Source organism: Dacryopinax primogenitus (genome assembly GCF_000292625.1).
Source record: "Dacryopinax primogenitus strain DJM-731 SS1 chromosome Unknown DACRYscaffold_16, whole genome shotgun sequence".
Lineage (NCBI taxonomy): Eukaryota > Fungi > Basidiomycota > Dacrymycetes > Dacrymycetales > Dacrymycetaceae > Dacryopinax > Dacryopinax primogenitus.
This window is the reverse complement of record NW_024467213.1, coordinates 377,755-404,696: the sequence shown is the minus strand read 5'-3', so window position 1 is coordinate 404,696 and position 26,942 is coordinate 377,755. Positions and strand designations below refer to the sequence as shown.

Below are 26,942 nucleotides of genomic sequence, written 5' to 3'. Positions count from 1 at the left end.
ATCAAAAGGATCGTGACAAGAGAGGGGATCGAACCCTCGACCGTTTGTGTGCAAAGATCTCAAGTTATGAGGCCTGGTCTTGTAAGACAAACGTGATAACCACTACACCATCCTGTCAATCACTTCGATCCCGTGGAATGCATATCCATCACAAATATAAAATACACGTGCTGATCAAGACCCCTTGACCGGTTCCTGGCATGCAATTCATCCGGTAACCATGGTTCGGCTCTTGACTGGGTGGGCACTCCCCGACGAGGTTATTGCAATGATCTTTGAAACAATCATCATGGCCTGGGAGGACGATCCTGAACACGACTTCATGAGTCTCGGCATTACCTTGAAGTGTGTGACCTCGATTTGTCGGACATGGCGAGATATTGCACTCCGCACACCCCGCCTTTGGTGCAACATGTACAACGCAGACTTAGGTGAGATCGACTGGCATCCGCCTGCAGATGATTGGATGGAAGAAACTCCAGTTCTTGAGCTTGGTTCTGTGTCGGTACTGCACGAACCCGCCGAAGCAGCTGCAGCGTACATTCATTGGAAGACCTGTTTGCGACGGAGCGGCCCCTCGACCCCCTTGAGAATATACGCGGAGAAGCCTGGTGGACTCTGCGACCTTTTAGAGGAGGTGGCCGAATCCAATGGCTGTTCACGTATCTGCTACATTGAGCTACGGGACAATTACCGACCTTTGCCCGAATTTGAAGACAAGTTCGACTTCGACAAGCTTGACTATCTTCATTGCAGTAATTTACGATCCCTGTCTGTGACTGGCCAAGGAGGTTCGCTTTTCGTCGACCTGTTCGATATGCTGTCTTGGCACCCTGGTATCGAGATCCTATCTCTAAGGAACATCTGGTGGTCTTGGAGCGACATGCAAGCCCGAGAACTACCGCTTACAATGCCAAACCTTCGCGAGTTCAAGATCTTCCACCACCAGCAGACCGCGTTCAATAAGACCTTCCTTATGCTCAAAATGCCCAACTTGGAAAGGCTCGCAGTCGAAACAACCTACGTGGAGCGGAATTCAATACCGAGCATGTCCGCGATAAATTTGGACCAAACATTCCCTTCCCTCAAGGAGTTTGTGACGGCGGGAGCCCTAATGCCCACTGACATTGTTCGTCTACTCGAAGTTTCACCAAATATAGATACCATTCAACTACGAAGCGGTGTGTACGAGTACGAGGATCTTTTCGAGCAAATGGAGCGGCATCCAGATGCAGAATCGGCATTATGTGTGAAGTTGAAGCATCTCATCATCCAGCGGGTTTCAGCTTCCCCGAGAGCTATCCGTAACATGGTCGAATCACGCCATATGGACTTCCCGCTGACCTCGATCATGAGTTCGGTAGAGGATTGGGATCTTTGGCCGGAGGAGATATTGGCTCGTCTGGAAACATTTGTCGGGCTGAGGGACTGGATTCCGACACATTTGGCCGGTGCGCTGCCGGGTTCGGCTCTTCCAGGTTCTTAACTGACGTGAGCTCAGATCCCTGGGCTTTCGCTGCCTGAACGCTTCAGCTCATATCGCTTAATCTGTAGACAGCCGATAATCGCAAGCTGGCATCCAGTCAAATGATTATTCATTCCGTCGTTGACAAGGCATAAATCATAAATAAGCTCCGGCTTGTTAACGATGTAGGCAATACAACTCGAAGGGTATGGCATAATGGCTCATTATACACTAATCCCCAGACCGTTTTACACAAATCGACCAGGCAAGATAGACACGTGACGGTAAGGTGTTAGAGGAAGTACAATCCGTGGTACATGTCGCTGTCATGGGCATGTCGATGTCGTACGTGGACTATGCTTGCCAGTAGTCCTTCCGGGCAGTCGCCTCTGCGACCCTAGCCGCCTCTGGATCCTCTCCTCCAGCGCCCTCAACTGCCTCGCGCAGGAGGGACATCGTACTCTCAATGCTTCTCCGCCTCGTGGAAGGACTGGATCGGGTCGTGCCGAGGCTCTGTGCCCTGATGTGACCGCGGCGGAATGGCGAACCAGGCGACGCCGTGGAGTTAGGAGAAAGCGGCGATTCGTCGAACGTCGGAGGGGTCGCGGGTGTGCCTGGTATGGAACCAATACCATAATGGCCCTCATGAGGTGTTCCTGGACTGGAGCCACCAGGAGGAGTGTAGCTGAGGTAGGGTGCCACGTCCTCAGGATCGACGAGGGAGGGAGGAAGTCGTTCGTTTTCAATGTCGGACTTACGCCTAGGAAGGCAATCAATACGCTGGAGTAATACGGATCATGACTCAACACATACGCATCCTCGAAGGTTGCAATGGCGTCCTTGATACCCTCTGCCCCCAAGGCCAGGGTGCCATAGGGGAGCTTGTTCGAACCCGTAATATTCTTGAGCTCGGATACACGCTCGGATTCCTCTCGTAGAAGAGAGAACACGCGTGACATACGGCCGACCGCAAGAATCTTGTTCTTGATCGCTCTGCGGCGTTCCGCGCTTTCCACTGCGCAGAGTCAGCATCCTGGGTGGGCATCGCACATCGTTGATACTCACGTGGGCTGACAGGCGACATGGGACTCGGCTCCTCAGCTTCCTCTAATTCATCCTTGGAGCATATATTGAGCACCGACATGAGCATGTCCGTGACTACAGACAAGTCAGTTCATTGAACGGTCACCGTATCAGGAAGGCGTACTCTTTTCACCAACAAAAGGAAGACTCCAGGTAAAGACGTCCATGAAATTCGGCAGCCAGTATGGATGGGGAGTACAGTTGAACTGACGAATGTTCATGACGTTAGCCTCATACTTGAGAACCGCGGCCTTGTTTTGGTAGACGTCGAGATAATTCGGTGCGGAGAAGATGGTCATTACAGAGGGGAATCCTGTCGTCTTCGTCTTTCGATACATCCTGTAGCCTGCGTCCTGTGCTTCGTGCGCACGAATGATGGAGAGCAAGTTGTTCCTCTCGAGGAAATCACAGGCTGCCGCATATCTGCGCAACAAATGAGCGCAAATCCAGGTTGCTGGACGCGAGCAGAGCGTACGTGAAGAAGAAGGAACATCCTCGAACGTGGTTGTGGACGAACTTATCCGTCGTCTTCTCCTGACCGAAATCCTCCAGAGGATCAGACCACAAGATGTCGCACATGAGACCATGTGTTGGCGGCTCGCGGAATCGGTCAATCTATGCATAATGGTCAGAAATCATCTTTACAATGGGGTGATTCGTTCTAACGTTTCGCAAGTCTTCAAGGGTGCGCAGCTCAGGAGAGAGCCCACCGTGGATGCAAAGGAACTGCTTATTCATGATGGCCGCCAGCGGCAAGCAGCAAAAAGACTGAAGGCATGCCTCATAGATTCTATCAGAGTACTTGTGCTTGCCTGCAGGATCGAGTCAGTGCACAGCCTTAGAGATATGGCAATATGATATCATAACTCACACTCTAGTTTAAAAGTAAAGTAATCGGTTAAGTGTCTGCATTCGTGGTTGCCCCGAAGTAAGAACAAGGTGTTGGGGTACCAAATCTTGAGGGACCATAGGTAGAGGACACATTCGATGGAGAAGTATCCGCGGTCGACGTAATCGCCTAAAAAGAGGTATCGCGTATCGGCCGGATTCCCGCCGACTTCGAAGAGCTTCATAAGGTCATACTGCACGAAAGGTCAGATTCAGGCAGAACGGCACAAGGAGGATATAATGCGCACATATTGACCATGGATATCGCCGCAGACTGTGACGGCGAAGTCAACGCGACGGCGCTTGTCTGCTAACAACACACCGACTCACCAGTGATAGGCGCATCCACGTCCAACAGATTGGGTTCATTCTTCAGAATGTCCGTTGCCTTCTCGATGATAAACATCGCCTGATCCTCAGTCAGTCGTCCTTCCCGATAGAAATGATTCTTTAGGAATGCGATATCTGGCTTTGAGGGATCGGTCTTGGAGTAGAATTGCCCGTTGGTGGGAACGCCCATTGCGGGCGCTTGAACCTAAGACGTGGCATAGGCATGGTCAGATGGAGAGACCGTGGAACGCTTGACAACGCGGACTGACATCCTTAATAACTCGCTCCTGTGTGCTGATATAGCTTCCATCTTCCAGTATGTGCTGTGTGAAGTCGATGTCCGGGATGCGCGTGTTACCCCTCTCCCTGATCTGCTCGACGACCCTCTCGACGTGGGCAGCCTTGGCAGCAGCGGCAGCCATAACTGTTTACAGTTAATGATAACGTCGCGGAGTGGTGGAAGAGTAGAAGTAGGTTTATGAGCTGGGAACAGGAGGAGGCGGTAGTGGGAAGAAGACTGGGATATGGTCGAAGATGGAAGGGTGTAAGCGAAGAGATTGACAATCGAATACTCTAGTTCCGCAGGCATGGTGCACGCGAGGTCCCAAACACCAGAGATACTTCCGGATAGAGCCTGCTCCATGGCATACTTGAAATTCTCAGTCTAAACACCAATCGATTTGCGTTATCCTATGCTACACTTGCAAAAACATAACGGCTTGCACCAACTCTAAAGGAACTCGAAGGAATGGGACATCGGAACATCCAGGCAGGACTGTGCCAAACCATCCCCAAACGATGCATTGTTCGCTCAGGACTAAGTGCTCGAGCATATAATGACTGCAAGGATCAAGCCAAGGATGCGCGCAATTTGCGTGACATAGGAGCAACACACTAGTATAATTAGGTCAGTCAAGGTAAAAGAGGTGGAAAGCGATAGAAAATGGATCAGAGATAAAACCGTCTTCACACGAGTTCAGACATATGCTTGTCTATAGGTTTAAATGCTCATCTTTTGTAACAGGGTGGAATTGGGAGATTTAAAAAAGGATAGGAGAACGCACTCGATTGCCCACCTAAGAATGAAACAGTTCTAACGAGCGACAAGCACTCTTCGGAACCACAAGACAGTCTGGGAGCGTGTCCTTCGGCCGCCTGAAGACGTTAGCGCGCTATTTGCTCCTTACAAACACATCCGCCACTATAGTAAGATCGCCTCTAAAATCTAATCGAAACTTGTTAGTCAGATTCATCGCCGGATGAGACATTATGATGTGTAAGGATCAGCTGGTGATGCATGTTGTGAGCTTGGCTCATTCCGCGGTCGCCCGCTCGAAAATGGGATGGTATCATCATATAGAAGGAAATAAAAAAAGAAAAGAAAAGAAATTTCAATAATTGCTTACACTTAGTTGTTCACGAGGGCAACCTTGGAGTGGGTACTCGCGCAAGATGACAGAGACGAATGTCGGCCATCGACCTATGAAGACACAAACAAGGGGGGAAGGAGCGTCGCGAGAGCAAGAAAACTCCATCGCGGTGAAAGCCTCCGCAAGGGATCGATACACGTGATGAGAAACGGAGGCATCCTATCTTTTTTGCCCGTCCAGGATTTGGAGGGGTCTTTCACTGGTCTCTCTCTTGTCTTGCTCTCTGCAGCTCACCGTTGTCCAGTCATGTGCTGTATCCAGGTATGTTCTTTCCCTCTGAGCCATTAATTTGCTTGCCGGCTTTCTCTCTATGATGATTTATTCAGTTCTGCTTCCGAAAAGGACATAACCCTTTGTGGACAGCTAAATCATACCAAAACACTACTGATTCCTTCTTCACTCTTATCTTGCTCATGGCTGGATTTTGCTAACTCGATCCATAGTAGATGCCTCGCTGATAATTGGGTTCGATATTGTGCTCATGTCGTGTGAGTAAATTGTCCATTCTTTCATTGCTTTCAGATGAAACTGTAGTTCATCCATTCGTTGAATGCCCATTCCTCCCGCTCACTTATGAATCTCCTCCTTACATTTGTTGGGAGCGTGACGACGTCGGTGTTTTGCTGGCTGAGTTCGAGGTTCTTTTTGAGCGGATTGAGGGCTGGGAATATGAAAATATTGGCTTTGCTGACCTTCCAAACGTCTTTGTGCTTCCGAGATCAGCGCTAACGCCTATTTCCAGTGTTGCTGTACACTTTTCTCAGTCTTCGTTTATGCTCGTGACTATTTCGTTAGATATCATGACAATGGTATTATGCACCGAAATACAACGTTAATGCTTTCCGCGCGATGTTATAACCGAGAAGTGAAGCAACAAAACCCGTAAGGATGGGTATAAGGGGCAACAGGATGACTTCTGTCCGGATAAGGAAAGGAAGGGCTGGTAGGATTGTCGATAACATTCCTGGATCAAACACAGAAAAGCGCACCATTATACCCGAGATAGGTGATATAGAAGTACTGAGTAAAGCTGAAAGGAACCCAATTCAGCGAACCGATGCTTGTTTCATAAGTCTGACTCACGCTATGAGGTACAGCAGGTTGCCCAACAAGAGGCATATCCATTTATCTTGTGTGATCACAGGAACCAAGATAAGCTGGATCACGTAGAGAAGAAAGAATAGTGGGACGAAGCCGTTGCAATGGACATCAAAGGCGTACGCCCACTCCACGTTGCCAGGATCGGTTTGTACCGTTCCTGGTGCTGTCTGGTTGAGCACCCGGTTCGTGAAGAACCTGTGGCCTGCGTGAGTTCGAAAGTTGCGAGATGAACTGATGGGCGGTACGCGCCACAAGAGGCTACAGACAATCAGGCCCGTGAGGATGAAGTCCCTGAAGACCATGACCAATGCAAGCCGTATGCCCCCTACTGGACCCAGGGAATACACAACCGACCAAGCTGCGGATGCCACTGGCATAGCACAGAATAAGATCAGGCATGCTGCTATGAGGACTGATGCACCCACATGCCAGAGATGCTGAGATAAGGATGAGCATTGCTGGGTCGTTGCGTGCCCAGGTATTGTGGGTCTCTGTTCAAGTCTTATTGTCACAAATATCAGCAAGGTGATGGAAATCGCTCACGTTTATGGTAGTATACTTGCTTGTATCTAAATCGCCATCAGCGCATGTTGCCTTAGAGCGGCACCAATCGCGTACTCACACCTTCCTTGGAGCTATGCACAGATACGTCAACTGCCATAGCGCTAGCTCGAAGTCCTATTACAGCTTGTGGTTAGAATAGGGGCGTTCCCATCATAGCGACTTGCGCACCATATGTTGAAATCGCAGCATCCGCCTGAACATCGGAGGGAGGCGCGTCCAGCCTGCACCAGCATCACTCCCTCCCGTCAAGACGCGTGAGCCCGAAGAGAGAACGGGAAGGATAGGCATTCTCAGCCTGCCAGTGGAAGTGAGAGCAGACGAGGCTATAGAAGACGCAACCAGTGAAGAGGTGTTAATCTGAGAGTTAAGCTTAAATTGTCGAGCACGATGTCGGTTCAGCGGCTCAGGGTGCCGACCGGTCATCACGGATTCCACACAAGCGCGCTTCAAACCAGACCAGACTAAAATCAGTCACCTTTAACAGAACAAGATACTCCATATTTTCTGAAGTCGCCTAAAACGAGTTTTCTTTCCGAATAATGATTAGGATGCTATAATCCAATATTTTCATCGTCGATGCTCCTCATCCAAAACGAAGAGGGAAATCACACGCACGAAAGATGCCTCCGGTGTAAGATTAGGCCCCGTTCTCAGGTCCGTGCTTCACTTCTTCTCCTCACACTACCACCACCGCCGTCGCCGCCACATCTTCCATCAGTCTCTGTCAACGCATTCCTCTTATGGCGAATGAGGATTACGACGAAGTCGACTACGGCGATGATATCATATCGCTTCCACCAGAGGATGATCGTGCTGACGACTTCCCTTTTGATGACTCTAACCCGCACGAGTCATTGCAACGCGTCACGCTGGATGCTACGGTCCTTGTAACTCCAGATGCTCCGGGCGCCCACATGGATACACAAGTCGAAGAGGCTGTTCCCATGATAACAATCGCGGATGAAGTGTTTGAGACGCGGGTGGTTGAAGACGGTACGTTGGTTGCCAGTTCCAAGGCTGAAGCTCTCGCCCCTCCGCCACCAGTTCCCGTGGTGGAGGCTGCATCCCATACCGAGCGTACATTGAAGCTGGAAGTCCCCAAGATGGCGGAGCGGATCTCCGCGCCCAGAATAGGACACCAGTCCCTCCCTCCCAAGCCTGCGGAGGCCCATGTGGGTAGGCTCAGTCCTCAGGAACTCACTGAGGTTCGGTCTATGCTAGCCGATAATGACCCCCGCATACAACGTCAACGACCAGCAGAACAGCAGCCTATGATCAAACTTCCACCAGGATGGGAGGCGCGCACATCCAAATCTCGAGGAAATACTTACTACTACAACACGATGACGCAAGAGAGCGCTTGGGATATTCCCAGCACCTCCTCGAATGCCCCTGCTGCCTCTGCTACAATAACAACTGGTGGAGTTGGTGGCACTTCGGATGCAAACAACCCTAAACCTACTCCCCTTGGTATCACGAGTACTGCTAACGAGCGAAGGGGGTATGATCATTACAGCCCTCCGCATAATGATCGTGATGCGATGGAGCGCTCAAGGGGTCCTACAGCCTGGCCCACGGAGATTGGACGCCCGCCAGCTAGGCGCGGTGGAGCTGATCGTTATTCACCCCCTCGCAATATCGATCGACCCTTGCAACGCGGTCGATCTCGTTCTCCGCCTCGTCGCGGTGCATCTGCCGCCCAACCGCCGGCTCGTGATCTCCCTCCTCGAGAGCGGTCACCTCGTCGGCTGTGCTCCCGTTCGCCTCCCTCAAGGATGGACCCTATGGTAACTCGTTCTCCCAGGCGCAGCCCTCCACCCCTGCCGCCAAAGCGGGTTGAACCAACGCCTCCTTTACAGAGATCTCTGAACAAAAGGCCTCGTTCATCCTCCCCAATCCGCCGTGGGGTCGACATTGGGCAACCACAGGCGAAGCGTCTTCGTGATGCATCGCCCGATAGAAGGAATTTTCGTCCTGAACGGGCTTCTGGTGCTAACATAACTGAAGAAGAGAAGACCGGTGCACGTTCAGAGCGTATGGCTGATGCAAGGTACGAACGGCATGACAGTCGTGGTCGTTCACCTCCGATAAGTACGTCTCTGCCCAATTATCTTGCGACAGCATGGTCTTCCCGTGGACTTTACGTCTGCCTGTGGTCCATTCGGTGTCGTTCATCCTTCTCTCGGTACCGGACAAAAGCTCATTGCCGACCCCTTTTATTTTCATTTCTTCCCCACGCTCCGATTGTCCTTTCCTCCACATTCACTCTTCCACTCCATCGCCTCTTCTTTCCTCATAGGATCTCGCGACGAACCGATGGCTCTCCTCCCAACGCGCTCAAATTCGGACCGTCAAGAGCCGCTTGTTCGGCCTTTCCAGTCCATTGACGAGCAGCCGCGAACGTCCTACGACCGTCCTCCGATGGACCGTTATGAAACACAAGCACCCGAACGTCGGGCACCAGAGTCCTATGATGAATCTTCAAGAGCCCCGGGTCGCGAAACCGACTATCCGACTCGTGATCGACCCATCGTCGATACCACGGTGCAGCAACAGTTAGGACCGCCGCCCACCCCAACACAGAGGTGGGATCGATCTATACGCGATGACAAGCGAGTAGACGATCATCTCCCGCGCAACGGTACTCAATATCCAGACAACGGCTACAATGCTCGTGTAGTTGTTCCCCAGGAAAGGCAGGTTGATGATCGCACGAACGGTGACGAGCAGAGGCGTTCCAATAATCGGGCAGACGGTCCCCAAGAGCGGCATCTTGGTGACCGCGCGAATGAAGCCCAAGGGCGACGCTTTGATAACCGCGTCAATGTTCCACAGGAGAGACGTCTCAATAACGGTACTAATGGTCCGCAAGAAAGACGTTTTGGTGACCGCACCAATGGCCCACAGGAGAGCCGTTTCAATGACCTTGTGACAAGACCTGAAGAAAGGCGTTCCGATGATCACCCCAACGGTTCAGAAGAAAGGCGATCCGATAATCGTGCAAACGCTCCTCAAGGAAGGCGCTTCGATGACCGCTCCAACGGTCCGCCAGAGCAACGGTTGGATAGCCGTCCGGGTGGACCACAAGGACGGCGCTTGGAGGATCACGCGAATATTCCGTCTGAAAGGCTTCTCGACGCTCGCACAAATCCACCCCAAGACAGACGTCCTGATGATCGCCTCACCGGTCCACAGGAGCGACGCTTTGATGGGCCTCCCAATAGACCACAAGAAAGGCGTTTCAATGATCAACGGAATGGACCTCGTGACAGACGTCTTGATGATCGCCCGAATGCACCACAAGAAAGGCGATTCAATGATAAGGCGAATGCGCCTCGAGAAAGGCCTCTGGATGATCGTCCGAACATGCTTCAAGAAACTCGCTTCGATGATCGCGCAAATAGACCTGGAGAAAGGTGTCTACACGGTCGCCACGACGCACCCCAAGAAGGACTTCTCGACAATCGCGCTAAGGTTACACAAGAACGTCAGTATGACAACACTCCCAATACCGTGAATAGACCACAAGAGAGGCGCTTGGACGAGCAAACGCCTCGTGAACGACTCTTCAATGATCGCGCGAACGGTCCAGAAGAACGATTTTACAACGGCCGAACCAATGTACCGCCGGAAAGGGGTCTTGATAATTCGACAGCACCTCAAGAAAGCCAACGTGATGCTCGGGTGAATGGGCCTGAAAACAGGTATTCAGAGGACCGTCGGCGACAAGAGCCTCCCGCTCTCCGACGGGATGACGTTCCATCGCAGCCTCCCTCCCACGCCCTGGTCGATCTTCCGCCAAGCAGGCGCTCGCCTCGTACATCGTATTCTCGTCCGCTGCATGGAGATACGGATCGGCGTGACAATCGCATGCCCTTACATGTGGAGATCCCCCGAGATCAAGGTCGACCTCCTCAACCCCAGACTGCGCCTCCCAAACTCAATCGTCCAACTATCAACCGCGACCAGGTTGACGCGTACCCAGCGAGGTCTCACGAGGACCCACCTCGTCTTTTCCCCGCCTCAGGACCTCCCCTGGGTAGGCGTAGCGACGGCCGTCCGATCATCCAGCGCGGCGGGTTGACGAGCGGAGGAAGTGGCAAACCCACTGAAGCCAGCGAGCCAGAGCGTGGCCAGCCTCGCCCCCAATCCACCTCTTCGCCACAAATTGATGGACCTTCGCTGCTCATTGAACGTGAGCGTCGGTTTGCCCCCCAACCTTCGCCGCCTAATTCCGGATTTTCGGAACGCCTCGAGCGCGGGAGGACCAGATTTGACGGTCCACCCTCTTCGTCATCCACTGCCCCGCGGCCTGACTCGTGGGACTCTCGCCGTTCCCCGCAATCTGCACAGCAGCAGCGCCTTAGCGGACCCCGCGGTGACAATCCACACCGCTTTCCGCCTAGGAGGGAACTCAACCAGTCGTCTGATACGTCGGGTGGTGGCCCGCCCACTCCCGAGCCGAGGCCTCCAAAGCAAGTAGGATACGAGAGTTTCACTGATATGGGGAAAGTCGTTGCGAAGAGGAGGTGGCTGAGGCGGCAAGAGATCCCGGGAGGATGGAAGGGATACCCGTAAGCTGTGCTTAGGCTGCTGATTACACAAGGGGTTGTTGTGTGACTGGATTGCGGAAGACTGTAATGGCACCGATATGATGTACACTGATGGGAGAGTACTGTAGGTTGTATAGCTCGGAGAGATCCTCGCCAGACTATGACGTAGGTTCATCGCATTGTGTACCTACTCGGATGCGATGTATTCTAATTGTTATTTCCTCAACACCGCTCCGCAGCTCACATACACTTCGCTTTGTCCTATACTGAGAAATTCTAGACCCGCAGAGGTGCGCTCTCTCCCGACCTGCCTCCCGAAGCATCGCCGCGGTTCTGCATGATGCCCGGGCGCAGCGATGTAGGGACACCTTGGGCCATAGCCGGAGATGCGAGGAAGGGTTGTATATTTAAAGCACGTGTGCACTGCCACCTGTGTGTCTTTCATCACCGTTTAGTGGGGAACTCGTTCGATTGGTGGAAAGGTGAACGTTGGACGGCGGAGCCAAGGCTGGGGGAACACACGGAGCATACAATACTGAGGGCACGGACCACTCCTGCCAACGCACGCACCATCGTCTGCTCCCCCCTGTCTGCCAGCTGCCCCCCTTTGTTGCTCACCTTCTACCAGGGAACGTTCTTCGCTGTCCGGCAACATCAGACGACCATCTTGATACGCCCGTTGCTCACCGGTACGGCAATTCCTTGCACGCGACCTGTGGGGTCAGAAGCTCCTCCCCCTCTTATCCCTACCATCATCTTACCCTCCTTGAGTCCAGTCTGCATTACCATTCTACCCACGACCACTTCAACGAGATAGAACACAATGTCTGCTGCTGCAGACATTGCCAACGGCAGTGTTCATCTGCCTGCTGAGCCCAAGCTCGACGGAGCAGCATTCGACGATGCCACCGTCGACACGCCCATCAGCGTTGGAGAGAGCAGCGATGCGAGCGAGACTAGCAAGCTCAGGATGATCTTGCAGCTAGTGAAGAAATGCTTCGGAGTGTCGGATATTGCCAACATGTGCGTCGAGGTCTGAACCGTCACATTCCTTTGCAGCATATGCCGTAATGGTGCCTTTATGACTGACTGGTGCTGACCTACCTTTCAGGCGACTTTCCCTCCCCTCCGTCCTTCTTGCTCCTGTCCCCAACCTTGAATACTGGTCCTATACCGACCGACCTGATATCCTAGCGAGCGTGAATGACTCCCCAGACCCGTTCGACCGGATGCTCTCCGTCCTCCGCTTTGTCTTCTCCAAAGACTTGAAGTTTATCCGAGGCGGCGTATGCAAGCCGTACAACTCTGTGCTTGGCGAACACTTCCGGTGTCATTATCGCGTACCAGCATTGCCCAACCCACCAGAGCCACAGTTCGTTCCGAAGAGCTATCTGCATATACCTACTCCAGCGGCAAGGAGCGAAGGGAGCAGCTTGCGGAGCTTTGGGAGCTGGAAGAGCGGTCAGAGGGAGAAGCCGGCCTCCATTAGCCAGCTGTCGAGCCAACTCGAGAACGTGGTTATCATGGAGGATGGACTGGAACTAAACGGCGAGGAAGCCCAAATCGTCTTCATTGTACGTCATTTCTTCACGAGCATAAATCTCTGCTTAGTGTCCTGGGTAGACGGAGCAAGTCTCGCACCACCCGCCAATGTCGAGCTACTACTACGAAGTCGTTGACCGCGGTATTCAATTATCCGGTGTGGACCAGATCGCTGCCCGTCTTTCTGGCGCATCCGTCCGCATCGCTCCAGGCGATAAGAACAAGGGTTTGTTCATCAAGCTTACTTCCGGGCCGGGAGAAGGCGAGGAATATCACGTCACGCACCCCATCGCGGCTGTCAACGGGCTGCTTACGATGCGCCTGTATGCGAGCATAACTGACAGCGTCATCGTCACTTGTCGCGGGGGGAAGGACGGCAAGCTGCTCCGCGCTATCATAGAGTACAAGGACGAGGGGTGGATCGGCAAGCCCCAAAGAGCGGTGGAGGGCGTGATTCATACGTATGACCCTGATTCAGTTGAGCAGGAGGAGTGGAGAAAGGTCAAGCACGTGCCTTTGGACAGGCATCTGGCGAGGTTTGAGGGTGCGTGGGACAAGAAGATCAACTGGCGGAGAGCGAGCGAATCGGTGGGTTGTCTTCCTCTCCGTACCTGGTCGCAATGCTGATGTATTCATGTGCCATAGGACTGGCGCCCGCTCATTGACCTCTCCACCCTCTCCCTTGTTCCTAAGATCGTCCGTCCACTCCCCGAGCAGCTGCACAATGAGTCCCGCCGTTTCTGGAAAGACGTCACCGAGAATCTGAACAAGAAGAACTACAACGAGGCCACAGCATGCAAGCTTCGCATAGAGCAGTCTCAGCGGGACATCGCCGCTGAACGGAAGCGGAAGGGGGTGCACTTTACCCCGGTCTACTTTGACAAGGACATCGAGGATGGGAGGAGTAGGCTCAACGACGACGGTAGAAAGGCTATCATGGAGGAGATAGAGAGGGCCCGAACGGGGTCACGCAGCGCGTCACGGTGATCTCTCGTGTCGGTCACAGAGCTCCCTTGTAGATGTATGCGGGGTTGAAGGGACTCTGGGAGGACTTGAGTCACACGCATGCAGTGTATTTATCCCTCATTCTCTATTGCATTTGACCATAGACCATCCACTCATCGTTTTCCATTGTACGTTACAGCTTTCCGCAATCGCGGCTGCCGGTTTAGGAGAGGTTTGGCTTTCTCTCAAATTATTCAGATGCCCGGAGCCGAAGTTCTGCCGGCCTATCTGGTGTTGAGACAGTGAGCTTGTGTTTGGTATTCTGTTTGTCGAATACCGCCCGAGTCAGCAGCAGATGGTTAGAGGTGCATCAGTGAGCGCGTTCTGCACAGGATGTAAGTGTGACATTGCGGTGTGATCATTGACCCTTCGGTTACCTACATCTTTGCATCTTCCTTCGATCATCTTCCATCCCTCTCTCGTCAGCACCTCGCCCTGTCCTCACCTCACAAACCTGTACTGATTCTTCAACCCAGCTGCATCAGCCCAAATCTAGACTGTAATGCTTTCAGCGGCTGCTAAATTCGCCCATGAAGAGAGGGTCGTCAACCAAATCAGGGAATCGGGGAACACGCGCTCACCGGGTTAACGGCTTCACATAGCACATGCTTACAACGAGCCATCCCCCGGCCTTTCCTTTGTCCACGCGTCATAAAATCGATCTGGCGCCCTCCCTCAACCACCCCGTTCACCATCTAGACGACCATGTCTGCTGTTGCTGCTAAAGAGGTCCATATCGAGAGAGTCGTCGAGCAGATCAGGGAAAGGGGTAGCACGACCATCCCAGCCATCGACCTCACCCAGCATCTCATGGAGGATGGGAGCTTCGTTAGTACACAAGAGCGAGTCATCAAGGATGTTAGTTGGCATCGTCCTGTATTCCATGGTCTCTAGAACTGACCCTGTATCTGGTCAGGTTCAAGCGCCCGCAATGAACGTGCCCACCGACGAGCAGTTTTACTCCAGCGCCGACCCCTCCAAGCCCGATATTGCCTTTCTCAGGAATCATTTCTATCGGGAAGGGCGAGTGACGGAGGAGCAGGCGCTGTTTATCATTGAGAAGGCAACGGACATCCTGAAGAATGAACCCAATGTGCTGGATGTGGATGCACCTATCACTGGTAAGCCAGCGGCTTGACTGACGAACATGCGTGTTGACTTTGCCGTCATAGTCTGTGGCGACATTCACGGCCAATATGTGAGCACCGTGTATATGATTGTAACCTACATGACCCTTATTGTCCCCCAGTATGACCTGATGAAACTCTTTGAATATGGGGGGAATCCGGCGGACACACGATACCTCTTCTTAGGCGACTACGTCGACCGCGGATACTTCTCCATTGAATGCGTTCTATATCTTTGGTCTCTGAAGATCTGGTACCCCAGTACCGTGTTCCTGCTCCGAGGCAACCACGAATGCAAGCAACTCACCGAGTATTTCACTTTCAAACTAGAGTGTGAGTTCCCTCGGCGATAGCTCTAGTCCAAGCTGATTGGTGTATGAAGGCAGACACAAATACTCCGATAGGATCTATGAAGCATGTCTTCAATCTTTCTGCTGCTTGCCGCTGGCGGCTATCATGAATAAGCAGTTCCTCTGCATTCACGGTGGGCTCTCTCCCGAGCTGCGTACCCTTGATGATCTACGAAATGTGAGCAAACACGAATTCATGGTGAAGATGATTACTAACTACTGTATGCAGATCTACCGATTCCGTGAGCCGCCAACACACGGTCTCATGTGTGACATCTTGTGGTCCGACCCTGTGGAGAATTTCGGCGAGGAGAAGACGATAGACAAGTTTGTTCATAATCACGTTCGAGGATGCTCGTTCTTTTTCACGTACGCTCTACTCTCGTCTGGTAGCTCTGGTTCGAGCTCATGGGTCTTCCTAGATATGCCGCCGCATGCGATTTCCTCGATAGAAACAACTTACTCTCCATTATCCGTGCGCATGAAGCACAGGACGCAGGCTACCGGATGTATCGAAAGACGCAAACGACAGGATTCCCTTCCCTGATGACTGTGTTCTCTGCACCCAACTATCTCGACCTTTATCAGAATAAGGCCGCAGTTCTCAAGTATGAGGCGAACGTCATGAATATCCGTCAGTTCAATTGCAGTCCCCATCCCTACTGGCTGCCAAATTTCATGGATGTCTTTACCTGGAGTCTTCCTTTTGTTGGTGAAAAGAGTACTCCTTCCTGATACAGTGACCGTTCAATGAACTGACTTGTTTGCAGTCACGGACATGCTCATGTCGGTGCTCAGCATATGCTCCAAGGATGAGCTGGAGGAGGTGGACGAGTCAAGTCCGATGTCGATTGTGAGCCCATGTAAGTATCAACTATGTACTGTAGCAACCTCCTTACTGAATCTATGCAGTGGAAAGCGCGGAGCGCCGCCGAGCGATTAAGAATAAGATTCGTGCTGTGGGCCGTATGTCACGGGTTTTTGCCCTTCTACGAGAGGAATCCGAGCGTGTATCGGAGCTCAAGAGCATTACCGGCTCGAACAAGCTCCCGTATGGTACCCTTGCCCTTGGCGCAGAGGGGATCAGAAATGCTATTGCAAGCTTCGAGGATGCGTGCGTACATGTCCACTTATCATGTCTCTCAATCTCACATATTTGAATGCCTCAACAGCCGGAGGGCCGACATCGAAAACGAACGTCTTCCTCCCGCCCTGATCGATCCTGAAGACGTAGCGCCCACCCTCATCCATACTCCCCTCAGTGACTCCGTTCCAGGAACACCTCTTGAAGGTGTATACAATGTCGGCTCCATGCCAGCTACCCCCGGGACATCTCCGACGTTGGACGACTCACCCATGTCTCCTGATTCTCCCATGTCGCTCGATTCACCATCGAGTCTTCGGGCACAAAGCTTCGGCTCGGCGAAGTCCAGTCCATCTAATAGGCAACGCAGCATTGAGAGCACGATGTCTCTTCTGCGTGAGGCAGTCGACGGGGTCGGAGAATAAGGATCTGGAAGGGGTGGGTTACGATATCAACCCTTCCCCCAAAGGCCATCGGAAATCATGACATATGCACGACATCGACATACCCGATATACCTCGCCTCAGATTGTACTTTATGTACCGCAGCATCCTCACATGTCTCTTCGCGTTCAATCAGTTGTTTTTGTCATATCCTCCGAGTTGTATACATCGTTGACAACCGTTGGCCCATGATATTGATGCAATATTGCCTGCCACGAAACCAATGACATTCTGACTAGCTGGTACCCTTATCACATCGATGGCAAATTGAGACCCAGAAGTACGGAACCGAAGTTCTACCGGGTTGCGGAAGCTTTCTGCCCAGGGCCGACGCGTAATGGTCGTTGTGCGTGCTCGTTGACCTATTCAGCGAACTCACCATCTCGCCATCACCACCGCCAATTCATAGTCATGCCCTCTCTGCTGCTCCCAACGCCAGCTTCTTCACCGGGTATTAAGGCCTATTACCAGGCCAAAATCGAGGCCGCAGAGATAACGATCAACTCGAAGACTCAGAACCTGCGTCGGCTGGAGGCTCAGAGAAATGCTCTCAACGCACGAGGTACGTCTCTTTCCTGAAGCTCCTTATATGCGCCGCTGTATCATAGGCTGACGCGAGTGTAACAGTACGCTTGTTGAGAGAGGAGCTACAGCTTCTTCAGGAACCGGGGAGCTATGTTGGCGAAGTTGTGAAGGTCATGGGGAAGAACAAGGTGCTGGTGAAGGTCCAGCCTGAAGGCAAATACGGTGCGCCTTTTTGAGCAACCTGCATTTTTGAATACACATACTGACTGTTCACAGTTGTCGATGTCGATCCAGAGATCGTCCTCTCCACTCTCACTCCTTCCTTGCGTGTCTCACTGCGCTCCGACTCCTATCAGATTCACAAGATCCTTCCGAACAAAGTCGACCCGCTCGTCTCCCTCATGATGGTTGAGAAAGTTCCCGACAGCACCTACGAGATGGTCGGTGGTTTGGACAAGCAGATTAAGGAGATTAAGGAGGTCATTGAGCTGCCTGTCAAACACCCGGAGCTGTTCGAGGCGCTCGGTATTGCCCAACCAAAGGGAGTTCTGCTGTATGGCCCTCCAGGTACTGGGAAGACTCTTCTCGCACGTGCTGTGGCTCATCACACCGACTGTCGTTTCATCCGTGTCTCCGGCTCTGAGCTCGTCCAGAAGTATATCGGCGAAGGCTCCCGGATGGTGCGTGAGCTGTTCGTCATGGCCCGCGAACATGCCCCAAGCATCATCTTTATGGATGAGATCGACTCTATTGGCTCATCGCGCGGTGAGAGTGGGTCCGGTGGCGGCGACTCAGAGGTGCAGCGCACTATGCTCGAACTGCTCAACCAATTGGACGGGTTCGAGCCAACAAAGAATATCAAGGTTATCATGGCAACAAACCGAATCGACATCCTCGACTCTGCGCTCCTGCGCCCTGGGCGGATAGACCGGAAAATTGAGTTCCCGCCACCTGGGCCGGAAGCGCGTGTCAGTATCCTGCGCATCCACTCGCGGAAGATGAGCCTGCAGCGTAACATCAACCTCCGCGCTCTGGCGGAGAAGATGGGACAGTGCTCGGGTGCCGAAGTACGGGGTATTTGTACGGAAGCTGGTATGTCTTACTCGGTGAACTGGATGTGTGAACGGAAAGCTGATGTGTGTTTACAGGCATGTATGCACTACGTGAACGCCGACAGCATGTCACGCAGGAAGACTTCGAGTTCGCGATCGCCAAGGTGCTCAAGAAGGGGCAGGAGGCCAACACGTCGGTCAACAAGCTGTTCTCGTAGTTTCATCTTCAGTGTGGTTACCAATATATCCGCTTTACATCACCGCTGAGTCATCAGTCCCTTGATTGGGCACATTCCTTGCTATCGGGCTGATACAATCATGGCCTGCTCCCTTCATTTTCATTGACCTGAGGCTTATGTAATCACAGGGCTAGTCCAAAGAGAACTGCCAGTGGATATTACATAAAGCACTCCACACCCTCCGCGTTCAATCGCTTCAAGTTTGCTTTCCCCTCGTAGCAACTCGCCACACCACCAACGACACAAAGGTAGTTACTGCCTGGGCAGTTATGTGATGACCTAAACCCTTTCGACTTTGCCGGGTCACACCTACAGGCAAAGTCATGCCATTAGCACGGGTGCAGCTGCTGAGGGACAATAAACGCACCCAGGGCCGAGACGGGGAGGCTTGGGCTTCTTGAGAAGTCCTTGGTTGGAGCAGGAAATGGCAGAGGCAAGGCCAAGGAGACAGGCGAGGAGAAAAGCGAGGGAGCGCATTGTCTTCTGACTTGTTGGAGTAGACTGCGGTGGCCGTGGTCTAGATGGGCCGGGAGGAGGCGAGGCGATTAAACGTGAGTAAGATACTCGACCGATGAGAAGAGGCCGTTCGGAGATGTGGGCAGAGCGGCCTGCGCTGCTGGGTTCGATGATGTTAAGATGATGATGAAGATGCGGAAAATAATAGGACTACTTATACTCTCTCTCAGGACGATCCAGTGTTTTCCGTCCTTCTGGAAGGGTATATTCTTGGTCTGATGTACCATGGACTGAGGCGAACAGGTAGTGCATCTCTGTATTCATACAGTTTCATCACCACATCTAGGGCAAGACGCACGGCCCATCATCCACAGCGGAAGACTGGATCCAGTCAACAGGAAGAAGTTGTAGAACGGCATAAAAACAAAGGTTGATCCGAAGTCGCCAGAAAAATGCTCTAAAGCCCTGCTGGCAACGCGGTGAAACACCTGGGCACTGTTGGAAGCAACGAAGGTTGAGCCGTGCAACATCTCGTAACACGGAAAACCGGGTGCAGTGTACATCAAGCAGATGACTCGGAGCGGTGAGCCCATCAGCTAGTTGTTCGACTGCTATCAGGGAGTCCGTTGCGAGTTGCTGAGCTGACAAGCACTGGTATGAGTCAATGTCGAAGTTGTGGGGTAAGAAGGGAGCACTGGGGCGAGGTGCACTGCTTTTCGAACAGACGAACAGAGCCTGCGTTTCATCAACGCGGGTTTGTGAGATTTTCGCTTATAAGTCTGATAAACTTGATGCTCGTATGGTCGTGCGACTACAAGAGATGGTACAGTGATGTTACATTTGGGAACGATCATATCCGAACTCACCGACCGCTTCGGACTTGTTCGAGAGAGGTCGTCGTTCACGGTGCTGTGGGCGAGTCCTGCAACAAGGCGAGTTTCGCAACGGGGGACAACGTCAAGTCATGTGACAAGGTTCTCTGATTAAAGCTGCGCGTTACGTGTGTTCTTCCTTGTTGGCTAACGATTGCATCATGCGGAGGGGGGAGAACAGGTGAAAGGGGCTTGGGGATGGCGCGTACAGGCGGTATGCGCAGCACGACATGGACACACTACTTTGTCCGCCTTTGTCGGGCTTACTTGGCCAAAGTTTCCAAATTCTTCTTCCCAAAAGGTCGGCCTCGTACATTTCAAGCACTGAGGAAGGTCGCACACGATTCGACCCTTCAGGGATGGGCTTTTCCGAACTCAGACCGGATGACGCGGACGAAAGGAGCAATATGAAGGAATCCATCGTGTTACGTAGATTTTCCGGTCATAGGCGGCCTCCGTCCCCTCTGGCAACTTCGGCTGAATCGGCGCACCGAACGCTTCGGCCCTTGACAGGCGCTTGCGCTCTACCGCCTAGCCTCGCCATATCTTGTCCGTTCTCATCCACTCCATCCAGCATTCCCAGCATCATGAGAGAGACACTGACGAGCGGACCAACCATGATTGAACATCGGTGAAAGCGGCCCGATACGCAAGATGTGAGACGAGGCAAGGTATACATACCAGTGCGCAGAGCTCGCGACATAAAGAGAATCGGCCGAGTGAGACAGGCCGGTCACAGTCAGAGTACTGCTGTCGTTCGACGCGAGATGTCTGCTCTCGCTTGAATGAGGCAGTTGTTACCGGGATATTACGGCTGAGGCGCTTAGTAGGTTGCCACCGCAGAACATACGTGTAGCTAGCTGGTGATGTAGATCTGCTTCAAAGATGTTCGGGAATCGCAAGCAATCGTCTGTTGATGATCATGAGGCTGTGATATAGAGATAGCATTATCATAGTCGAGATTTGTCTCCATTGTCAGGTTAACGCTCTGATGACAGTGAGCAGGGCTATATATATCGAGCAAGTGAACGTGGTGGTCCTTGATGAACGGAAAAAGTGCCGGGATGATCGGAAACACGTTCTTAGGGCTGTGCTATTTGTGGGGTGACGCTTCTTAGAATGACACGCCACCATGTATGGTAAGGTTTGAGCTGCATATAGTGTCCCCCCTGTGTGAAGGGCGACTCAATCGGGAACATCCATAACAAGCGCTCAAAAAAAACTGTCAACCTGTGTACTACTCTATTCTATAACCGCTTGGTGTGCACAGTCAAGCACAGGCCACGCACCACACACCTCGGATTATCACCTAGGCTGTGCTTGCTCGGCGTCTCTCCGATCTCAATTAGTACCCAGCGTCCACTCTCTTTTCGCCTCTCTTTGCTTTCTGTCTCTTACTAGTATATCGCCCGTTGTCCATCTCGTTTGCTGTCAATTTCCCTTCTTGGACACGACGAGAACCTGGGTATACGTCACCCACAGAAGCAGGGTCCAGCAAATAGGAAGGAGACGAGGGAAGAAGAAGACACCCCCAAAGAATACGGATATTTGTGGGTTATTGTCCATCAGCCATCAACAGAAGGCAATACGTACTCCACATCCACCAGCGCACCTCCCTCTTCCTCCTCTCTTCTCACCCACAACCATGGCTCGACTACCAACACTCCTCATCACCCTCCTCACCCCCCTCGCCCTCGCACAATCCTTCACTCTCAACCAGCCCAACCCATCATGCGGCATAACAAACTTCACATGGTCCTACTCCGGCATTACCGCGGTGCAAGCCATGAACACACCCTTGAACCTTACTCTCGTACTCGTTGATGTGCCTCAGGGGACGTTACCCGTACCACTGCAGAGTCAGAGCTCGAGCGGGGGGTTCACTCCTTCAGTCGTTCGCGTTCACAGCAGCAGCGGCAGTACCTCAACTCCGGCCTCGACCACGACCACGACTTCTACTACGACAAGTTCTTCAAGTCCCACTCCGATCCTCGAGACGGTCACTGTGTACGTCCCCGTCGTCACCACACTCACGGCAGGGAACGTTCTGATTACCGAGACGGTGGAGATGCCCGTGGTGGACACCCTGACCCGTACGTCCCCCTTCCCCCCAAGGCACACATACTAACATGCCAACAGTGGGTGGGCCTCCTCTTCCCACTCCGCGCCTTTTCGCCCGTCAAAATCCTGCCGTTCCCGTCAACTCGGGCTTCAACACATCCCTCTCCGCTCCCCTTCTTTGGCAGACCGCGGCGTTCAACCTCTCCTCCCTCCCAACAGGGTACTACATCCTCCTTGCCCAATCGTTCACTACCACGCCCGACCTCAGCGCGCAATCCACCCCATTCGCCGTCTGCACCGCTTCTTCCTCCCCGAAATCTGGAATATCAGGCGGCGCAATAGCAGGCATCGTCATCGCCTGCCTTGCGTTGCTCATCGCCCTCATCATCCTGATTCTCCTCATGCGCCGCAGGCGCGCAGCGAACTGCCGTGCCCCAAGTTCGAAATTCCATGCGCCTCCGGGCGGGGTGGACGCGTGGCGCAGCTCGAGGGACGTCGCTGCACCGCCGTACAAGAACGACTATGCGGGCTATTTGGGGTACGAGAAGGATGTTCCGCTCTCGCCTATGGGGAAGACTCAGTATTTCTCTTCGCCCGGGTATACGGTTGAGGACCGGAAGGTCGGGGGAGATGTGGAGCGGGAGATGGAGATGGGCAGGAGGACGGACGACGACGACGATATGCCGACCTTGGCCTATCTTGACCGGAGTAGGAGCGCTAGGACTCCGCAGACGAGTGAGGGAGAAGGAGGGGATTCGTTTGCCAGCCCTAGGGAAAGGGAGAAGACCGACGATACCCATTCTGGTGGGTCGAAGTGGGAGTCCTCACCCTCTGCCAGCAGCACGCACGACCACCCGCTGGAGCACGGCAGCGCCGACCACCTCTATCCCCCTAGCGCCTTCCCTCCCAGCTTGTCCCCCATCGCGCATCCTTTCAACCCCTATCCGGTGGAGTACGATGAGCCCCTGCGCGACCTTCCGGGGCACATCGACCACCCGTACGCTTCACCTGCCACGTTCCCCATCGTGGCCGTCACGCCCATCACCCCCCCTCTCACGCGTGAACCCCCCGCGCGCCGACCGCCAGGTGCGGCTCCCCCAGCCTCGGGTGCAAGAGCACTCACCGCTATCGCCGCACAGGAAGAGGACTGGAGTCGCTCTCTCCCTAGTTTCCTCGAGACAGCACCGGACTCGAGGCGGGAAAGCACGCAGAGCACGAGTATAGACGCTCTGGCCGAAGCGGTTATGCCTTCTGCGCCTGAGCCAGCTACCTTCGCAGCCGGGTTAGGGGCCGTTCTTGCCCAGAATCAGCAGCGGCAAATCGTGGGCCAAGGGAGGGAGAGCCCAGAATCCAGGGGACACAGAAGCGAGGACTCTGTGCGCTCCTTCGGCCGGCCACTGAGTACGAGTATTCGTGGTCCCGTCCCTGTGGGCGTGCGAGGCCCAAGACCGCCTTCACTCCAGCAGCCCCGCCGCTCCGCCACGGACGGGCAAAATGAAGTCCAAGTACCGTATGGCGCTCCACCCGCGCCTGTGAGTCTGGCCGACCACGCCCACACCCCCGATGCCCACTTGACAAAGGCTCGGTCCGTGACGAGGAAACCTGTTCCCGCATATAGGATCGAATCCTTCTTGCCGGACACGCGTGAGCCGCAGGAATCAGAGTTTGCGGGGCACGACCCCTCTGGCAGAGGCGGAAGACCGAGCGACGAGAGCTATATCCCGGCTCTGCCACCCCAGTCCCCGTTCTATAGCGAACAGGACTCCACCCCTTCCCTCCCTCTCGCTCTCGCTCTCGAAGAACAAGCGCGCCTGAGTCGGGGCCCTTCAGCATCGGCATCGGCGTCGGCACCGGCACCGTCCCGCAAGTCGAGCGTGAGCATCTCGGGGCTCGACCCAGCTTTACTTGAGTTTCTCCCACAGTTCGCGGGGATGAAGGCTACGCATGTGATTATGCCTGATTTGCCGGTGGAGTAATCAGGCTAAGGATAAGGGGAAGGGGAAGCAGAGGGCGGAGTGAGCGGGGCGCCTAGGGCAGAGGGCAGAGGACAGAGGGCAGAGGGTTTTCTTGATCGATGATCGTTTACGTTGGAGGCTGTAATTGTACACTAGCTGATCTGAGCTGAATTTATTCTCGAACAATGTAGGTTTTTTGATGGATGAATCATTTGATATACGTATTTTGTAGCCTGGAGCAGCAGTTTTTCGTTCATTTTATCTACTTTTGTTAGGGGTAGTGCTAGTGCTGGCTATTTGACGTATAAATTATTTGATATACGTATTTTGCAGCCTGCAGCAGCAGGTTTTCGTTCGTTTTATCTACTTTTGCTAGGACCCGAGGGAGAAATGGAAGTCCTTGTCTACTTCTCATTTCTCCCCCAAGCTCCCAGCTGCCAAGCTGCCAAGCTGTCCAGCCAGCTCCCAGTTCCTAGCTCCCAGCTCCCAGCTCATCCCCTCCCCCCCCAAAGAAAGCGGCAAATACAGCACCCCCAAAACAACCAGCACCTTCACCGCCGTCGTCCACCCACTTCTGACGGGCCACCCGGGACAGGAGCGCATAAGCAAGCCCATACTCATATACGCCGCTACAGCCGCTCTGGCACCTTGTTTGCTCTGCGTGGGCAGAAGGTGCAGGGAGGGGGCGGAGAGGGCGTAGTACTTGAATGCGAGGGTGAGGAGGCGGGGGCGGAAGAGGGCGATGCACTCTTTAGGGTGGGAGAGGATCGTTGCCGGAGTGGTGGGATCCGCCTGACAGGATGAGGGGGAGGAGGGGGAGGAGGCCCAGGAAGAAGGGACGTAACTCCGCCCCATGCGAGCGTCAGCTTCTATATCCCTGGCGATGTTGACAAGCTGGAGTGCGATGCCCATGTTTGTCGCGTTTTCCAGTAACTCCTGCGTGGGGGGCGTGCAGGGGGGTTGGGGTTGGGGTTGGGAAGCGGCGAATAGGTAGGTGCAGGCTACGCCTACCGAGCCGGCTACGCGTTGACAGTACTGGATCAGGTCTTGTTCTGTCTTGATAGCGGGGTTCCATTGCTCGTTCTCGTTCTTCTTCCTTTCCTCCTCCGCTTCCCCGGCCCCTTCCCCGCCCCTGGCCCCTCCCACATCCTCCCCCTTCGTTCCCGCAACAGGGAAAGCAGCCAAATCGAACTCATACCCCTTGACCAAGTCCAGCACCGGCTCAGGGGGTAAGAAAGGCACCAACAGGTAAAAGAGGGAAAAAGAAGGTTGGAGCTGAGGGGGGAGGGTGAGGATGTACGCCTCCACTTTTTCGGAGTGCATCCGGTCTTGTGTCGGCCTGTTCGCTTTATGAGTGTTTCCGTTCTCATGTCCATTCGCTGCCTTGTCGTGAACTTTCCCGTTCATGTAGTCCTTTGCAGCCCCTTCGCCTTCGCCTTCGCCCTCGCCAGCGGGCGCGGTCCCACCCTCCCCCTCCTCCTTCCCCAGCTCAAACCGAAGCTCGGGGTAACACAACCCCAAAAACCTTTCGATAACCTCCACACCCCCCTCTCCCTCTCCCCCTCCCTGCCCCTGTGCTTGTCCCTGTCGTTCGTCTACAAAGTCGTCTGTCGCTCTACAGAACGCGTAGCTAGCGGACAGAGACATGTCAGCTGATCCAGCCACGAGCAAGGAAGGGAAGGGGGAAGCCGGAAGCAGAGGGAGGAGGGAAACGATAGGCAAGAGGCAAGAGGCAACAGGAAAGGGAGCAGACGTACTAAGAGAGCAACAACAGCCTACACCTATCTCCAAACAACGCCGCCGCCAGATCAAAACTCTTACTTTTCTCCCTAAGCGTAACAGCCGCGTCGCTCAAATGGGAGATCAGAGTGCTGGGGTAGTCTTGTGCCGGGAGGAGGAGGGCGGCGAGCAGGGTGGGTAAGGTGTGCAGGGGGTTGGAGTCGGTGTGCCAGTTTTGGTGGGGGTGCTGCAGGGAGAGCACGTCTGCTAGAGCGAAGGTTTGCGAGAGCGCGATGTTCCCTAGGACGAGGAGCGTGTTGCTCAAGAGGAAAAAGAGGCCTTCCCTGCGTCCATCGTATCAGCACGCACCACAGGGGGAAGGGGAAAGGTGCACGTACTCCAACTCCAGACCGGGTGCGAGTTCCCACCCGAGTTTGGTGCGCTCAGAGATCGTCCATATGCCAGAACGAATCGCGTGCCCGTCCACTAGCCAGAGGTACGCCGCCGGGAGGAGGATAGGGATAAGGACGTCCTTCCGCGGAAGCCGGAGTAGGTGAGGGCCGGAGACGTACCACAGACCTGAGAGGAAAGGGGCTGACCAGAGGACGATGAGCGCTGTGTACGTCCAGTGGGAGGTCGTGCATGATAGGGGTATACAGGGGAGTAGGGGGATGAGCAGGAGGAGAGAACCGAGCGTGCCACGGCGTTTGCGGGGAGGGAGGAGGGAAGGGTGAAATGTTGGTTTTGTGATTATTGAATAGAGGGATGTTGTCATATAAGTTTGGATTACGAAGAATGCGAACTGGGATGTGTTAGTATAGGGTGGGAGTGGGGGTGGGGGTTAGTGAGGGGAACACACCTCTTCGACAGGGATACGGAAGAGAGTTGCCATGACGTTATTTGATGGATATGCCCATATACCTCTGTGGATGACATAACTATCCCATGGTGCGGTGCAGAGGATGACGACAGAGAGGAGGAATAGAAGGGCGAAATGATGTCTTGAGTTGGAGAAGGGATAAGAGAGGAGGAAGAGGACTAGGCAGGGGGGGAGCGTGTAGCGTAGGTGACTGTAGGCGAAGGGGGTTAGTGGGGGGG

The 26,942-nt window shown here is 53.7% G+C and overlaps 8 protein-coding genes and 1 non-coding gene across 9 annotated transcripts in view; 5 read left to right on the top strand and 4 right to left on the bottom strand.

Annotated features, from left to right (window-relative positions):
* Positions 1-13: 13 nt before the first annotated feature.
* On the bottom strand, positions 14-117 carry DACRYDRAFT_t50. The gene has a single exon. It is a non-coding gene; the product is annotated as a tRNA-Val (tRNA).
* Positions 118-1,363: 1,246 nt separating this feature from the next.
* DACRYDRAFT_23890 (Metallo-dependent phosphatase) lies at positions 1,364-4,253 on the bottom strand. Its single transcript, XM_040773441.1, has 12 exons — positions 4,036-4,253; positions 3,767-3,971; positions 3,685-3,710; positions 3,420-3,630; positions 3,215-3,360; positions 3,024-3,163; positions 2,673-2,971; positions 2,531-2,623; positions 2,279-2,480; positions 1,708-2,225; positions 1,502-1,650; positions 1,364-1,451 (listed from the first exon to the last, which is right to left on the bottom strand). The coding sequence occupies exons 1-10, from the start codon at positions 4,186-4,188 to the stop codon at positions 1,820-1,822; spliced, it is 1,881 nt and encodes a 626-aa protein (XP_040626197.1). The 5' UTR covers positions 4,189-4,253; the 3' UTR covers positions 1,364-1,451; positions 1,502-1,650; positions 1,708-1,819.
* A 1,755-nt stretch (positions 4,254-6,008) lies between these two features.
* DACRYDRAFT_55886 (UNC-50-like protein) lies at positions 6,009-7,149 on the bottom strand (the record flags this gene model as incomplete). The annotated part of the gene is made up of 8 exons (XM_040775349.1): positions 6,009-6,136; positions 6,186-6,226; positions 6,280-6,464; positions 6,543-6,655; positions 6,711-6,788; positions 6,841-6,866; positions 6,920-6,975; positions 7,030-7,149. The coding sequence occupies 8 exons, from the start codon at positions 7,147-7,149 to the stop codon at positions 6,009-6,011; spliced, it is 747 nt and encodes a 248-aa protein (XP_040626196.1).
* A 411-nt stretch (positions 7,150-7,560) lies between these two features.
* On the top strand, positions 7,561-11,637 carry DACRYDRAFT_23889 (uncharacterized protein). Its single transcript, XM_040773440.1, has one exon. The coding sequence runs from the start codon at positions 9,178-9,180 to the stop codon at positions 11,437-11,439; it is 2,262 nt and encodes a 753-aa protein (XP_040626195.1). The 5' UTR covers positions 7,561-9,177; the 3' UTR covers positions 11,440-11,637.
* Positions 11,638-12,001: 364 nt separating this feature from the next.
* Positions 12,002-14,093, top strand: DACRYDRAFT_23887 (uncharacterized protein). The gene is made up of 4 exons (XM_040773439.1): positions 12,002-12,437; positions 12,526-12,988; positions 13,038-13,544; positions 13,602-14,093. Exons 1-4 carry the CDS (start codon positions 12,238-12,240, stop codon positions 13,941-13,943), a joined length of 1,512 nt encoding a protein of 503 aa, XP_040626194.1. The 5' UTR covers positions 12,002-12,237; the 3' UTR covers positions 13,944-14,093.
* A 651-nt stretch (positions 14,094-14,744) lies between these two features.
* On the top strand, positions 14,745-17,099 carry DACRYDRAFT_69710 (Metallo-dependent phosphatase). Its single transcript, XM_040775908.1, has 10 exons — positions 14,745-14,819; positions 14,878-15,082; positions 15,134-15,159; positions 15,211-15,421; positions 15,471-15,616; positions 15,668-15,807; positions 15,861-16,159; positions 16,209-16,301; positions 16,351-16,552; positions 16,611-17,099. The coding sequence occupies exons 1-10, from the start codon at positions 14,772-14,774 to the stop codon at positions 16,945-16,947; spliced, it is 1,707 nt and encodes a 568-aa protein (XP_040626193.1). The 5' UTR covers positions 14,745-14,771; the 3' UTR covers positions 16,948-17,099.
* A 236-nt stretch (positions 17,100-17,335) lies between these two features.
* On the top strand, positions 17,336-19,630 carry DACRYDRAFT_23885 (26S proteasome regulatory complex ATPase RPT6). Its single transcript, XM_040773438.1, has 4 exons — positions 17,336-17,527; positions 17,593-17,712; positions 17,767-18,582; positions 18,639-19,630. Exons 1-4 carry the CDS (start codon positions 17,377-17,379, stop codon positions 18,758-18,760), a joined length of 1,209 nt encoding a protein of 402 aa, XP_040626192.1. The 5' UTR covers positions 17,336-17,376; the 3' UTR covers positions 18,761-19,630.
* A 2,124-nt stretch (positions 19,631-21,754) lies between these two features.
* DACRYDRAFT_101409 (uncharacterized protein) lies at positions 21,755-24,331 on the top strand (the record flags this gene model as incomplete). The annotated part of the gene is made up of 2 exons (XM_040767554.1): positions 21,755-22,202; positions 22,249-24,331. The coding sequence occupies 2 exons, from the start codon at positions 21,755-21,757 to the stop codon at positions 24,144-24,146; spliced, it is 2,346 nt and encodes a 781-aa protein (XP_040626191.1). The 3' UTR covers positions 24,147-24,331.
* The window catches only part of DACRYDRAFT_23883 (uncharacterized protein), a 3,382-nt gene continuing 771 nt past the window's right edge, over positions 24,332-26,942 (bottom strand). Inside the window, exons 2-5 of the mRNA XM_040773437.1 lie at positions 26,704-26,914; positions 26,243-26,646; positions 25,883-26,188; positions 24,332-25,755 (exon numbers count right to left, since the gene is read on the bottom strand). Of these exons, the coding sequence (XP_040626190.1) occupies positions 24,537-25,755; positions 25,883-26,188; positions 26,243-26,646; positions 26,704-26,914 (2,140 nt within the window). The 3' untranslated portion in view covers positions 24,332-24,536. The remainder of the gene's footprint in view (positions 25,756-25,882; positions 26,189-26,242; positions 26,647-26,703; positions 26,915-26,942) is intronic.